Source organism: Hyperolius riggenbachi, chromosome 1 (assembly GCF_040937935.1).
Source record: "Hyperolius riggenbachi isolate aHypRig1 chromosome 1, aHypRig1.pri, whole genome shotgun sequence".
In the NCBI taxonomy this organism is placed as follows: domain Eukaryota; kingdom Metazoa; phylum Chordata; class Amphibia; order Anura; family Hyperoliidae; genus Hyperolius; species Hyperolius riggenbachi.
Window position 1 is genome coordinate 107,190,345 of NC_090646.1, and position 16,079 is coordinate 107,206,423.

General features: G+C 43.2%; 1 protein-coding gene across 5 annotated transcripts in view; it reads right to left on the reverse strand.

Moving 5' to 3' along the window:
• Window positions 1-258: 258 nt before the first annotated feature.
• Window positions 259-16,079, reverse strand: part of KCNIP4 (potassium voltage-gated channel interacting protein 4) — an 895,743-nt gene continuing 879,922 nt past the window's right edge. For 4 of the 5 annotated variants that reach the window (XM_068267783.1, XM_068267773.1, XM_068267764.1 and 1 more), the window contains exons 6-8: window positions 8,450-8,554; window positions 6,198-6,260; window positions 259-636 (exon numbers count right to left, since the gene is read on the reverse strand). In XM_068267783.1, coding sequence (XP_068123884.1) covers window positions 589-636; window positions 6,198-6,260; window positions 8,450-8,554 — 216 coding nt within the window. In that variant the 3' untranslated portion in view covers window positions 259-588. The remainder of the gene's footprint in view (window positions 637-6,197; window positions 6,261-8,449; window positions 8,555-16,079) is intronic. The other variant, XM_068267791.1, reaches the window with a different exon arrangement.

Consider the following 16,079-nt stretch of genomic DNA (forward strand, 5'->3'; position numbering starts at 1 on the left):
GTCATAGTGTGGCACACCAGCCGCACTGTAAAGGTTGCTATCAGTGGTGCCTTCCAGCCATTTCTCTTCACTGCAACACACCACTGTGAGTGTAGCCTAATGGAAAGAAAGTCCAATCCCCATAATGGAGACAGACTTCACAGCAAATCTACCCTGGGATGCAAATGAAAACCTTCAAACAAGAATGAGACTGAGGCAGTGTTATGGATAGAGACCTAAATTTTAATTCCATAACCAAAATAAATAAGATCTACCAATTTATATGAAATAAATAAGCATATGAATAATAAGTAACAACGTAATAACAAATTGCTGACATTGATTGGCTGTAGGCTGGAACCTAGGAGAAGCAGAATGTGAACCGATACCTCTCAATGGCGGAATATAGAAAGCATGAAAAGAACCGCTGAGCACTGTAACCTGTCATCATGGGACCTGAATTCTGGAAGGCATCATAGAAAAGCTACTTTGCATAAGATATGACTTGGTATGAAGCCGAACAGTCTATTGATGAGAGGGTGAAAATTGCAGCTTCACATTATTGTCAAAAATAGATCAAATGTCTGTTGCCCTTTGCTTGTGCCTGGGTTAGATCACATTCTCAAACAGCTGCATAGAGCACATGATATTTTCATCCTGAAAAGGGGAAGAGAAAGGAGATTCAACATTTTGTATTAAACGGTCACTGTAAAGTCAAAATGCCTGCCCTTCATAGACCTTGATTAGAAACCGTGATCAATAATCGAACTTCATCCCAATCAGTAGCTGACCCCCCCTTTCCCATGAGAAATCTATACCTTTTCACAAACGGATCATAAGGGGCCTCTGTATGGCTGATATGGTGGTGAAACCCCTCCCATAGGAAACTGTGAGGACTATGGTTCTGGCAGTTTCCTGTCTGTGAACCTCGTTGCATTGTGGGAAGTAACCGTTTTTTTACAGCTGTTTCCAACTGCCAAAAAAGCAAGTAGTATCTCCTCCAAGTGACATCACCTGCCAGCAGTAAAAACATCACCATGTTGTAAATGTCAGAATGTAAGTCAGGGAGAGGATAGATTTTACAATGAGCAAACACTGACTAAATCATTTATACATAATTATTGTAAAAATGAAGCACTTTTTTATTACATTATTTTCACTGGAGTTCCTCTTTAAGTTCTAGATGAAGCCCTGTAAAGGTGTGCTTGTGCACTCTTTGGGGATTTGTAAATGGGGGTGTCTTTGTTCTGCTGTAGACGTGTTGTTTTTACGTGTATTTTGTGTCAGCCCGTTGGCCAGCTTTTGTTGTAAAAATAAAAACTCAATAAAACTTGGCTTTGAAAAAAAAATGCCTGCCCTTCTTGTCATAACAGTTTTTAGGGGGGCTGCTGTAAGCAGGGGCATAACAATAGACCCTGTGACCCCCAGTGATAGCTCATCCTTCCTCTTCATACCCACAGGCAGAGTAACACATAGAGTGGGTGTAATACTTACCTGCTCCAGCGCTGCTGGTCTCCTACATGACCAAGGCGAGTCACCTGATCAGGAGCTAGAGGTTGGCAGCACAAAGTGTGTGGCTGCAATGCATGGAGGAAACCCGCAGCGCAGAAGCAGATAAATATTATTTTGCTCCCTGTGAGGTAGGCGCTAAAGTTATAATATATATATATATATATATATATATATATATATATATATATATATATATATATATAAACTTTAAAACACCTTGAAAGTATTCAACCAAATGGGAAGGTGACACCATTCACTGTGCTTTTAACTCGCTAGGATAATGGCAGGGGCGTAGCAATAGGGGGTGCAGAGGTAGCGACCGCATCGGGGCCCTTGGGCTAGAGGGGCCCCAAAGGGCCCTCCCTTAACTACAGTATTAGCTCTTTATTGGTCCTGTGATCATAATATTCACTTCTATAAATAATTTGAATAGTGGTAATCATTAACAAACTGTTCCCTGTTCCCTTCTTGTACCTCTAACACTGTAGTTGCCATTGGCAGGTTTTGGTGCGCCGTATCAATTGTTATGTATAGAGTGCTTGGGGGGCCCCATTGTAAAACTTGTATCGGGGCCCACAGCCCCTTAGCTACGCCACTGGATAATGGTGTCACCAACCACAATGACTTCCAATAGAGGAGAATAATAGCTGGGGGGGGGGGGGGGGACAAAGTGAGAGGGAGAACAGATGCAAAGTATGAGATTAAAAACTACATAATAATAAGTTTGCTGCTGGGAAAATTACACCTCGAATTTGTTTTAATAATTTCCATAGACTGAAGAATAATCCCCATAGATTGAAGCAGGTGTAAGGAGGCAAAATGGAGCAGAGAGTAAGTTGAGTAGAGCTTCCATCCATGGTTTTTATAACCCAGATCCACATTTGAAATATAAAATTGTTTTGCATTGAGTTGTGCTTGAAGGACTTTTTTAAACTGTTAAGTTTACTGGTAATTTACCATATACCCTTGTTTTTTTCAAAAATTAGATCATGTTGCCATTGCATGTAGTTTACTACTTATACAGCGATGTCTCAAGATTATCCATTATTTGGTGGTAGTCTGTAAAACACAGAGATACATTTTGGACTGGTAACCCTGTCCTAAATTTGTAGTCCCTGAAGTATGAGAATAATGCAGCATCAGAGCATAGCTTTTATTAAAGAGGAGGGAATAGTTCGAGAATGAAGGGCACCCTTAATTTGCGTACACTTGTACAATGGTACTTGGCAGAGGTGGTCGGTGGGGGTCCCCTTGTCTGAGAATCTAGCGGCTTTTTTGTGCACATTTTTCACACAATTCTGCGGACTTGTACAATGCAGATAATGGGTCCTCGTTTTCCAGAGCAGGATTTGCGAGTTTTCGTATGACTTTGGTATTTTCCCAAATGCAGACATCAACCCTCTTTACGATTTCTGTAGGTTCGCAAGGAAAGGTATACCATATTTTTTTGCCATATAAGATGCTCCAGACTATAAGATGCACCTAGGTTTAGAGGGCAAAACCAGGGGTGTCCTGTCCCCCATCTGCCCCCTTTTGTCCCCCATATGTCCAATCTTGTTCCCCACGTGTGTCCTTCTGTCCCCATATGTCCCCTTTTGTCCCCATGTGTCCCCTCCAATCCCTCGTGTGTGTCCCCTCTGCTCCGCCTTGTCTCCACTCGGCTCCCTCGTGTACAATTATAGGCAGCAGCATCGTGGCTCAACAAATCCACAGCTTCAGTGGTGATAAGAGACCTCTCCTCTCTCGCACTGTTCCCCTAGTGCCGGCTTCTGCTGATCATCAGCAGAAGCTGGCACTAGGGGAACTGTGAAGGAGAGGAGAGGTCTCGTATTGCTGCTGGAGCCGATGGATCAGGTGATCCGTGCTGCCGCTGCTTGTAACTATGCAGAGGGAGCAGAGGTTGATACAGGGAAACAAAGGAGGACACATGGGGACAATACAGAGGGTCCCCAAAATTGTGGGGGGCCGGCGGTTCATATTGGCGGGCATTCATAAGTCAGTGACTCCCTGTATTTGGCATATAAGATGTTGGGGGGAGAAAGAAGTGCATCTGATATGCCGGAAAATTAATGGTGTTTAATAAAAAAAAAAAAAAGAATAAGAATTATACATTTAGCAGTAGAGGGGTAAAGAGAAGGCAGGGGATGGTGTAAGCACTAAGCAGCGTTTGTGGTTTTCTTTTCAAGACACTGATAAATAAGGTCCACGACTCCTGCTGTGCTTCCAATTCTCTCCCCCATTAGTGAACCCTTCAACACATAGCAGTGCAATGATGTGTGAACATAAGCAGACTAAACAGCGAGTCCTGATTTCTATTAGAAATTAATGGAATATTCCCAGAAATATCTCACCACATCTAATGCCATGCCAGAGTATGTTTCTTATAGAGGGGTTTTCTTCTGTGGTCAGCGGCATGAGTTCTCACAGCATGTCTTGGCTTTGAAGCCCCCCGCATTGTAGCCTGCGGTGAGGCCGTACAAGTCAACTTTGTGTTTGATGTTTTAAAAGCTAATACTGACTCACGTTTTATTGATATTAAATCCATAAACCAATTCTAAAAGCTATGGCTTTTTTTGCTGCAGTTCATTAAACCGTAGACATTTCAATGATGCTTTGCCATTTGAATTTTCTATTTTTTTCATCGTTTTAATAATACAGATTATTATTTGTGTTTTATAATAGTCCTCTTTAAATTAGCCCCTTATTAAAACAGTAACAGAAAGCATTTTCTGTGTTTACATTCTTTCACAGTCAACCACCACAGTGCATTTCTAAAAAGTATTTGGCGCTAGTAGGCTTTTCGTATTTGTGTACCACCTGCAGTTTTTAGGACCTTGACAATCAATTGTGTTCCTCAAGTAAAGACCACAGGTTGTCTCTGTTATCACCATCAGGCATATTGAAGACTAAAGCCTTGTACACACACTGGACTGTTGTCTGCCGAGAAGATCAGACCGGGCCTTCTAGGCCAAGAATCTAACATTTGTACAGGTGGCCCCGAGGTCACTTAAAGTGGTATGAACTCATTATTTCCTCTTTGCTATAATACAAGTGTCGAACCCCAGTTTTTGAGGGCCAAGTCCATGCCAGTGTTTAAGCTGGATTGAGACATAGAGAACTGTGTTCTACCTGATGAAGCACACCTTTCCTGATTGAGGGCTCGTTCACACTAAGGGTGTTTTTGCCCTTTTTTCCAGCACAGGCGATTTTCAAAATCTCCCACAAAACGCTTGTGCAATAAATCTCTATGAGAAGTTTCATAGCAGCACGTTGCGGTCCGCAAAGCGGTGCCTGTACCATTTTGGGGGCATTCTTGCTATAATGGAAGGTATAGGAAGAGCGCTAAACACTCACAAAACCACTTTAAAACGCTTTTACCAAAAACGCAGCGTGCATTGGAGCGCCGGGAGGGGACAAAACCCACAAAATCGCAAAACGCTTACATTTGTGATTATGATTTTAGATGTGAGCGAGGCCTCAGTCTCATCAATTAGTTTGAGGTGTACCAAAAATCTGTGAGGACCTCGGCCCTTCAGGACTGGAGTTCAGTACCTGTGCTCTAAGAGATTATTTACAGCATAAAATCTACAACCACAACATTTTTGCAGCAGAACAGCAGTTAAACACAGCACTTTGTTCTTCCATGGAAAACTCATTGCTTCAGTGGGCAGCTTCTGGCTGAATCCGAAGAGGTGATAACATCATCTTTTGCTTACATTCCTTTACCAGATACATTTAGTAAATATTATCAATTGCCAAAACTGAGCTGTACTGAGCTGAGGAGCAGAAAGAGCTGAGAAGTGATCACTAGATAGATTTTAATATATAAATATAGCAGCTATGCAACAAATTGCAATTGCAGCTTTCAGAGCAGATGAACTGGGCTTTGGGAATTTATAATTTGTAGACACAATTTAACTTTTGCACAAAAGCAAATATGATAACTGAATGGGTAATAAAAAGTAGAAAAACAGATTTTATTGAATTGTATGTCAGAGTTTTATCCCACTTTAATGATCTGGCGTGCTGGATCCTTAAGCAACAATCAACAAGCGAGTCCATCATTCTTCTCCTCACACAGCCTGAGCAAGTGCCTCTGTTGTTCCTCCTCCCTTCTTCATGAACATAGAATGATTGCTCACTTGTTGCCTAGCAGTGTGTCTGCAGTGCAGTGGGGCCAGCTGCACCAATTTAGATCCTGGCGGCTGTACCAAATTGTGGGGAAATTGTGTGTGTGTGTATGCAGCTTAGGATTTTGGTGGCAAATGTTTCTCTCAGCTGAACTGTCAGTTATCAGCTATAGCTCTGACATCTGTTTGCCCAGTTCACACGGACCGTGCCGGGCTGCAAACGACAGCTGTAACGCTCGGCGTTTACGTGCTCCCTTTCAAAAATGTTTCCCCACATTTACCGTCATTTGTGCAAGTGCCATGTTTTGATACCTATTTTTTCTCATCAATCATTTGAGGCGACCCTGGTCATTTACCGCCATACTTCCGTGTTCGCCTGCGGGGGTGAAAAACGCTGATCGCTGTCAAACGCTTTTCTGCACGCTTGCAGAAAATCATTTGACCGAGATGCAAACTGGGCCTAAGGAACCAGTTCATTCAGCCCCTCAGTGTCTACTGTGACCGCAGTTGTGGTGGACAATCCAGGTCATGGCAAAACATTTGAGTGGTCTGCCTTGATAAAAAAAAAATACCTACTTTTTGGCAGCTTTCTATGAATTCTTCTATTGTAACTACTCCATCTTTATTTATGTCCATCTTCTGAAAAATATAGAATGGGAAGAATAATTAGGAGTGCAATAATGCAATAATGACACGATCTCATGTTTACACTTACATTTCCATCCGAGCATTTACACATTAAAAACTTTTAGGACAGTGGCTTGGTGTTCCCTCCTTGCCATCTCAGGCATGGCTGTGCTGCACATCCTTTACTTAGTGCTTATGGTGAGTGCTTTCCAAATAGATTGCTCTCTCTTTCCCCCTGTAGTGAGGGACGGATTTCTAGAAAGGCCAGACAGGCACAGGCCTTGGGCGGCAGCAACCGAAAGAGGCGGCTTGACATGGAAGAGGGGTGGCTGCACGTGGAGTAGAAGGCTGGAAATATAAAATGGAGACTGCAAATGGGTACCAACACTTCATGGCAAGGGTGAAGCTTCCCAAGAGAGCTGTACATGAAAGAGGTGCTGCTGTACATAGATAGTACACATAGGATGGGGTGGCTGCACATGGAATGGGGGATGCTGCTGTACATGGAGGAGAAAGTCGGTCTAGGGGCGCTAAAAGTATAAATCTGGCCTTGCCTGTAGCACATGCTGAGCACATGAGATCAGATATAAGCCTTGAAACAGCCATTTCACTGAAGCTTTCCGACAAACAGGAGATGTTTTACTGCTAATCGGCCTTTGAGAAACATCCACTATCAGCACTTAACTAGTGGAACAAACGCAAAAGGATTCTTCATCTGTTTCCAGGAAAAAAAAACGTATCCATGCAAGCTTACAACAGTTCTTGCTTAAAGAGAAACTCCGACCAAGAATTGAACTTCATCCCAATCAGTAGCTGATACCCCCTTTCCCATGAAAAATGGTGTATGACTGATATTGTGGTGAAACCCCTCCCACTCTGAAGAAACTCTGAGGACTGTGGTGCTCCTGGCAGTTTCCTGTCTGAACCTTGCTGCATTGTGGGAAATAGCTGTTTACAGCTGCTTCCAACTACCAAAAAAGCATGCAGCAGCTACATCACCTGCCAACAGTAAAAATGGCACCATGTAACAAATGTCAGAATGTAAATCAGGGATTTAAAAGATTTTACAATGGGCAAACACTGACTAAATCATATATACATAATTATTGTAAAAAGGAAGCACTTTTTTATTACATTATTTTCACTGGAGTTCCTCTTTAAAGGACCACTACAGCAACATAAAAAATAAGCAGTTAAAATCTGACAGAACCAACAGGTTCTGGACTAGTCCATCTCTTCATTGGGGATTCTCTGGGTTTTCTTTGTTTTCAAAAGCATTCCCTGAATGGCAGGTGCTCAGTTCAACTGCCAAAATAGTGTGCAAGTGAGTAGGGAGGCTGACTGGTATCTTACTATGTTGGCAGTTAGATTTAGCCACTACCATTCAGGAGATGCTTTTAAAAAAAAAAGTAAACCCTGAGAATACCCCATGAGGAGGTGGACTAGCCCACAACCTGTCGGTTCTGTCACATTTTAATAGCTTACTTTTTTCGCTATAGAGTTCCTTTAACATCCACATGTCTTTTGCCGGAAAAACCTTTAGGCCCCCTTCATATACGATAGGGAGACATGCAGATTGCATACAATGTACGTCAATAGAAATGAGAATCTTGCCTTTCAAATGTCAAATTTTGCATGTGAATGCACAGTTAATTACAAACACAAATTAAAGTAAATTACCTTCATTGATATACACAGAAAACTCGGAATGTGAAAATCCCATCAAAAACGTGAAAAAAGGAGAATTAGATGTGAAAAATCCCAAAAAGCAGAATCACCCATGTAATAAAACGTACAAAAAATGCCAGAAAAACGCAGGGATAAGGGCCTGAGCCCACTAACGCAGTTGTGCACAGTTGTGTCCGCTTTTCAGCAACACATCAATGTTATAGATGCTGAAACGCAGACGTCACACAACTGTGTTAGTGGGCTCAGGCACTAGGTGTGAAGGCACCCTTATATGGAATAACTACCACATCAATTTCTTTTTTCTCTCCTTTTCTTCTCTCCCCACATTCCTAGTACAGTATTACCCATGTTTGCAAGTGGCAGCCGCTTACCAGACAAGTGGCAGAGCATAAGTAATGTTGCAGACAGTGGCAATAATCTCCCACCATGCTCCCTTACTGTTATGTATTACAAGAAAAATATCCCCATGCCTGCATGTAAATCTCTAGTAGTAATCTTTAGAAATACATTACCTGGAAGAAAATCTCCACGTGCTGTTTTGGCGAATCTTCCCTTACAATGGGATATGTGCATTTTCCCATCATGTCGTAAATTGCCTTCATGATGTCAAGCATTTCCTAGGAACACACAATTTACACATTTTGTTTCATTTTCAGTAGGCCTCGGCCTGAAGTATAATCTTTTGTATCTCACACAGCAATTGTAAGTTACGGGTAAGGGCAGGTTCCCATTAACAGTACAATATTTTCCTCAGATGTGATCATTTGATCAGATTTGCGAGATCATAGGTAATCAGAAGGTCATTATCAATTGTTCCCATAAACTGGCCGATTCAGGCACTTTCTCTCTTCAAATACAATTGTAAAATTCAACATTCCAATTGACAAAATTCTGTATGCCAATTGAGAATCATTTCATGCCAATTTCAACCACACACTGTGTGGTTTGCTGTACGATTTTTGTTATTCCCTCGATCACTGGGACCACCAGGGCAGGAGGCAGCCTGTATAATACACTTTGTATACATTACAAAGTGTATTATACACTTTGTATGCGGCGATCGCAGGGTTAACAACCTGCCGGCACTGCTAATTGGCCGGCGGGTTGACGTCGCAGGTGGGTGGAGCCTAATGCCAGTGGATGTGCGCGCATCTATGAGCGTGATCCCCGGCTACTCAGTCCCCCAGGTTCCGCCACCGATCGGCGTTACGCAGTCCTGGGGGTGCCGCTTTGCCGACGCCCATAGGTAGTGGGCGGTCGGCAAGTGGTTAAAAGCAATAGTAAATGCTTGGAAACTGTTTAGAACCACTTATTATGTACAACGATTAAATATATATTTGTCAAGGGGTACTTGTGATAATGTTTACTATGCTAGGGAGTACTTGGTGAATACAGGGTTTTAAAAGGGGTACATACCAATAAAATGTTGAGAAGCACTGCCCTAACGCACAATTACTCAATTACCTAGTTTGTGAGCTTTGCGGTCTTTGGCATCAATAATTTGCATTGAAATGAAACAAATCTGATTGCCTGTGGCTCCAGCCTTTTTTCTGAATTTGAACCCCAGTGACCCAATGACCAACTGTACCAGGTTTGAGGCTTGTGCCATTAACAGTGCAAGAATGGCCTAAAATTACTGGGATAATCAGATTTCCACAGAAAAATTCTGCATTCTCTATTTGGTCCAATGCTTCCAAGTTCTATGACTGGGCTTAAATTTCCGAGTTGGGGTAATTCAATATTTTCACGGGAATGCCGGTTTTCAAATACTGATTGCCAAATACTGGATTTCCGTCGTGGTAAGCCCATTTCCAATCAGAAACTCAGAAATTGAAATTCCATGGAAATTTTCCAACCATCCCTTATAGGGATATAGGTGGAATGTAGTTTAGGGTTAGGCATACAGCAGAGATATAGATTACAGTTAGACATGTAGAAGACATAACTTGGGCATATCCATGGCTAAATAAGTGTTAACTGTAGGTTTGAAGTTAGTGTTAGGTAAAAGTTTAATAAAAAATTTAGTGTGCTGAAAAACATTGCGACCCAAACCAGGGTAATAATATTATTAAAACAGTAATGTTAGTTTGTTACTGTAGATCACCGGAGATAGGATTCTAGGTGTAATGTGGGGGGTTGGCATATCCGCAGGTGATATACCACGGGTGACCTGTGCAGGGCTCACAATCCACAGTGCGCCGCATGGGTGCTTCAGCACGTACAGCTATGTGTCCTCACTCTGGCTTGTATCCTCTAGTGTTCCCGGACACTTTCCAACATGGCCACTGGAGTTCCAGGCTCTCTGCAGTCACACAACAGTAAAACTGGGGTGCAAGTGGCCAGTTAAGAAAGCTGCTGGGAATACTGACAAGTCAGAGCAAGAGCTCTGCATGGGGAAGGGGGTGGGGGCACTTTGGGTGGTCGGCAAATCCGGGTGTCATAGCGTTTGGCATATTTTTGGGACAAAAATGTGTGTGTGTTTAGGGGGCAGCGTGTGCATGGGAGAGCTTAACATCACATATACAGGATCTTTTCAAAAAATTTGCATATTGTGATATTATATATTAGTTCATTAGTTCATTATTTTCTGTAATGTACTGATAAACATTAGGCTTTCATATATTTTAGATTCAAATACACACAACTGAAGTAGTTCAAGCCTTTTATTGTTTTAATATTGATGATTTTGGCATACAGCTCATGAAAACCCAAATTTCCTATCTCAAAAAATTAGCATATTTCATCCGACCAATAAAAGAAAAGTGTTTTTAAAACAAAAAAGTCAACCTTCAAATAATTATGTTCAGTTATGCACTCAATACTTGGTCGGGAATCCTTTTGCAGAAATGACTGCTTCAATGTGGCGTGGCATGGAGGCAATCAGCCTGTGGCACTGCTCAGGTGTTATGGAGGCCCAGGATGCTTCGATAGCGGCCTTAACCACTTGAGGACCTAGGGCTTTCTACCCCTTAAGGACCGGCCACTTTTTTTCCATTCAGACCACTGCAGCTTTCACGGTTTATTGCTCGCTCATACAACCTACCACCTAAATGAATTTTGGCTCCTTTTCTTGTCACTAATAAGCTTTCTTTTGGTGCTATTTGATTGCTCCTGCGATTTTTACTTTTTATTATATTCATCAAAAAAGACATGAATTTTGGCAAAAAAATGATTTTTTTAACTTTCTGTGCTGACATTTTTCAAATAAAGTAAAATTTCTGTATACATGCAGCGCGAAAAATGTGGACAAACATGTTTTTGATAAAAAAAAACCCATTCAGTGTATATTTATTGGTTTGGGTAAAAGTTATAGCGTTTACAAACTATGGTGCAAAAAGTGATTTTTCTCATTTTCAAGCATCTATGACTTTTCTGACCCCCTGTCATGTTTCATGAGGGGCTAGAATTCCAGGATAGTATAAATACCCCCCAAATTACCCCATTTTGGAAAGAAGACATCCCAAAGTATTCACTGAGAGGCATAGTGAGTTCATAGAAGATATTATTTTTTGTCACAAGTAAGCGGAAAATGACACTTTGTGAGAAAAAAAAAAAAAAAAAAAAGTTTCCATTTCTTCTAACTTGCGACAAAAAAAAAATGAAATCTGCCACGGACTCACCATGCCCCTCTCTGAATACCTTGAAGGGTCTACTTTCCAAAATGGGGTCATTTGTGGGGTGTGTTTACTGTCCTGACATTTTGGGGGTGCTAAATTGTAAGCACCCCTGTAAAGCCTAAAGGGGCTCATTGGACTTTGGACCCCTTAGCACAGTTAGGCTGCAAAAAAGTGCCACACATGTGGTATTGCCGTACTCAGGAGAAGTAGTATAATGTGTTTTGGGGTGTATTTTTACACATACCCATGCTGGGTGGGAGAAATATCTCTGTAAATGACAATTTGTTAATTTTTTTTACACACAATTGTCCATTTACAGAGATCTTTCTCCCACTCAGCATGGGTATGTGTAAAAATACACCACAAAACACATTATACTACTTCTCCTGAGTACGGCAATACCACATGTGTGGCACTTTTTTGCACCCTAACTGCGCTAAAGGGCCCAAAGTCCAATGAGTACCTTTAGGATTTCACAGGTCATTTTGAGAAATTTCGTTTCAAGACTACTCCTCACGGTTTAGGGCCCCTAAAATTCCAGGGCAGTATAGGAACCCCACAAATGACCCCATTTTAGAAAGAAGACACCCCAAGGTATTCCGTTAGGAGTATGGTGAGTTCATAGAAGATTTTATTTTTTGTCAAAAGTTAGCGGAAAATGACACTTTGTGAAAAAACACAATTAAAATCAATTTCCGCTAACTTGTGACAAAAAATAAAATCTTCTATGAACTCGCCATACTACTAACGAAATACCTTGGGGTGTCTTCTTTCTAAAATGGGGTCATTTGTGGGGTTCCTATACTGCCCTGGCATTTTAGGGGCCCTAAACCGTGAGGAGTAGTCTTGAAACGAAATTTCTCAAAATGACCTGTGAAATCCTAAAGGTACTCATTGGACTTTGGGCCCTTTAGCGCAGTTAGGGTGCAAAAAAGTGCCACACATGTGGTATCGCCATACTCGGGAGAAGTAGTACAATGTGTTTTGGGGTGTATTTTTACACATACCCATGCTGGGGGGGAGAAATACCTCTGTAAATGGACAATTGTGTGTAAAAAAATCAAAAGATTGTCATTTACAGAAGTATTTCTCCCACCCAGCATGGGTATGTGTAAAAATACACCCCAAAACACATTATACTACTTCTCCCGAGTACGGCGATACCACATGTGTGGCACTTTTTTGCACCCTAACTGCACTAAGGGGCCCAAAGTCCAATGAGTACCTTTAGGATTTCACAGGTCATTTTTGTTTCAAGACTACTCCTCACGGTTTAGGGCCCCTAAAATGCCAGGGCAGTATAGGAACCCCACTAATGACCCCATTTTAGAAAGAAGACACCCCAAGGTATTCCGTTAGGAGTATGGTGAGTTCATAGAACTTTTTATTTTTTTGTCACAAGTTAGCGGAAATTGATTTTAATTGTTTTTTTTCACAAAGTGTCATTTTCCGCTAACTTGTGACAAAAAATAAAATCTTCTATGAACTCACCATACTCCGTACGGAATACCTTTGGGTGTCTTCTTTCTAGAATGGGGTCATTTGTGGGGTTCCTATACTGCCCTGGCATTTTAGGGGCCCTAAACCGTGAGGAGTAGTCTTGAAACCAAATGTCGCAAAATGACCTGCGAAATCCTAAAGGTACTCATTGGACTTTGGGCCCCTTAGCGTACTTAGGGTGTAAAAAAAAGTGCCACACATGTGGTACCGCCGTACTCAGGAGAAGTAGTATAATGCGTTTTGGGGTGTATTTTTACACATACCCATGCTAAATGGGAGAAATATCTCTGTAAATGACAATTGTTTGATTTTTTTACACACAATTGTCCATTTACATAGAAATTTCTCCCACCCAGCATGGGTATGTGTAAAAATACACCCCAAAACACATTATACTACTTTTCCTGAGTACGGCGGTACCACATGTGTGACACTTTTTTGCAGCCTAGGTGCGCTAAGGGGCCCAACGTCCTATTCACAGGTCATTTTGAGGCATTTGTTTTCTAGACTACTCCTCGCGGTTTAGGGCCCCTAAAATGCAAGGGCAGTATAGGAACCCCACAAGTGACCCCATTTTAGAAAGAAGACACCCCAAGGTATTCCGTTAGGTGTATGGCGAGTTCATAGAAGATTTTATTTTTTGGCACAAGTTAGTGAAAAATGACACTTTGTGAAAAAAAAACAATAAAAATCAATTTCCGCTAACTTTTGACAAAAAATAAAATCTTCTATGAACTCGTCATACACCTAACAGAATACCTTGGGGTGTCTTTTTTTCTAAAATGGGGTCACTTGTGGGGTTCCTATACCGCCCTGGCATTTTACAGGCCCAAAACTGTGAGTAGTCTGGAAACCAAATGTCTCAAAATGACTGTTCAGGGGTATAAGCATCTGCAAATTTTGATGACAGGTGGTCTATGAGGGGGCGAATTTTGTGGAACCGGTCATAAGCAGGGTGGCCTTTTAGATGACAGGTTGTATTGGGCCTGATCTGATGGATAGGAGTGCTAGGGGGGTGACAGGAGGTGATTGATGGGTGTCTCAGGGGGTGGTTAGAGGGGAAAATAGATGCAATCAATGCACTGGGGAGGTGATCGGAAGGGGGTCTGAGGGGGATCTGAGGGTTTGGCCGAGTGATCAGGAGCCCACACGGGGCAAATTGGGGCCTTGATCTGATGGGTAGGTGTGCTAGGGGGTGACAGGAGGTGATTGATGGGTGTCTCAAGGTGTGATTAGAGGGGGGAATAGATGCAAGCAATGCACTGGTGAGGTGATCAGGGCTGGGGTCTGAGGGCATTCTGAGGGTGTGGGCGGGTGATTGAGTGCCCTAGGGGCAGATAGGGGTCTAATCTGATAGGTAGCAGTGACAGGGGGTGATTGATGGGTAATTAGTGGGTGTTTAGGGTAGAGAACAGATGTAAACACTGCACTTAGGAGGTGATCGGACGTCGGATCTGCGGGCGATCTATTGGTGTGGGTGGGTGATCAGATTGCCCGCAAGGGGCAGGTTAGGGGCTTATTGATGGGTGGCAGTGACAGCGGGTGATTGATGGGCGGCAGTGACAGGGGGTGATTGATGGGTGGCAGTGACAGGGGGTGATTGATGGGTGATTGATAGGTGATTGACAGGTAATCAGTGGGTTATTACAGGGGAGAACAGATGTAAATATTGCACTGGCGAATTGATAAGGGGGGGTCTGAGGGCAATCTGAGCGTGTAGGCGGGCGATTGGGTGCCCGCAAGGGGCAGATTAGGGTCTGATCTGATGGGTAACAGTGACAGGTGGTGATAGGGGGTGATTGATGGGTGATTGATGGGTAATTAGTGGGTGTTTAGAGGAGAGAATAGATGGAAACACTGCGCTTGGGTGGTGATCTGATGTCGGATCTGCGGGCGATCTATTGGTGTGGGTGGGTGATCAGTTTGCCCGCAAGGGGCAGGTTAGGGGCTGATTGTTGGGTGGCAGTGACAGGGGGTGATTGATGGGTGATAGGTGATTGGCAGGTGATTGACAGGTAATCAGTGGGTTATTACAGGGAAGGCCAGATGTAATTAATGCACTGGCGAATTTATAGGGGGGGGGGGTCTGAGGGCAATCTGAGCGTGTGGGCGGGTGATTGGGTGCCCGCAAGGGGCAGATTAGGGTCTAAACTGAAAGGTAACAGTGACGGTTGGTGATAGGGGGTGATTGATGGGTAATTAGTGGGTGTTTAGAGAAGATAACAGATGTAAACAATACATTTGGGAGGTAATCTGACGGCGGGTTTGCGGGCGATCTAATGGTGTGGGTGGGTGATCAGATTGCCCGCAAGGGGCAGGTTAGGGGCTGATTGATGGGTGGCAGTGACAGGGGGTGACAGGGGGTGATTGATGGGTGATAGGTGATTGGCAGGTGATTGACAGGTGATCAGTGGGTTATTACAGGGAAGAACAGATGTAATTAATGCACTGGTGAATTGATAAGGGGGGGTCAGAGGGCAATCTGAGCGTGTGGGCGGGTGATTGGGTGCCCGCAAGGGGCAGATTAGGGTCTGATCTGATAGGTAAAAGTGACAGGTGGTGATAGGGGGTGATTGATGGGTGATTGATGGGTAATTAGTGGGTGTTTAGAGGAGAGAATAGATGTAAACAATGGATTTTGGAGGTGATTTGATGTCGGATCTGCGGGCGATCTATTGGTGTGGGGGGGTGATCAGATTGCCCGCAAGGGGCAGGTTAGGGGCTGATTGATGGGTGGCAGTGACAGGGGGTGATTGACGGGTGATTGACAGGTGATGGACAGGTGATTGACAGGTGATCAGGGGGGATAGATGCATACAGTACATGGGGGGCGGGCTCTGGGGGGGGTCTGGGGAGAATATGAGGGGTGGGGGGGTGATCAGGAGGGAGCGGGGGGCAGGGGGGGATAAAAAAAAAAATAGCGTTGACAGATAGTGACAGGGAGTGATTGATGGGTGATTAGGGGGGTGATAGGGTGCAAAAAGGGGTCTGGGGGGTGGGCAGGGGGGGGGGTCTGATGGGTGCT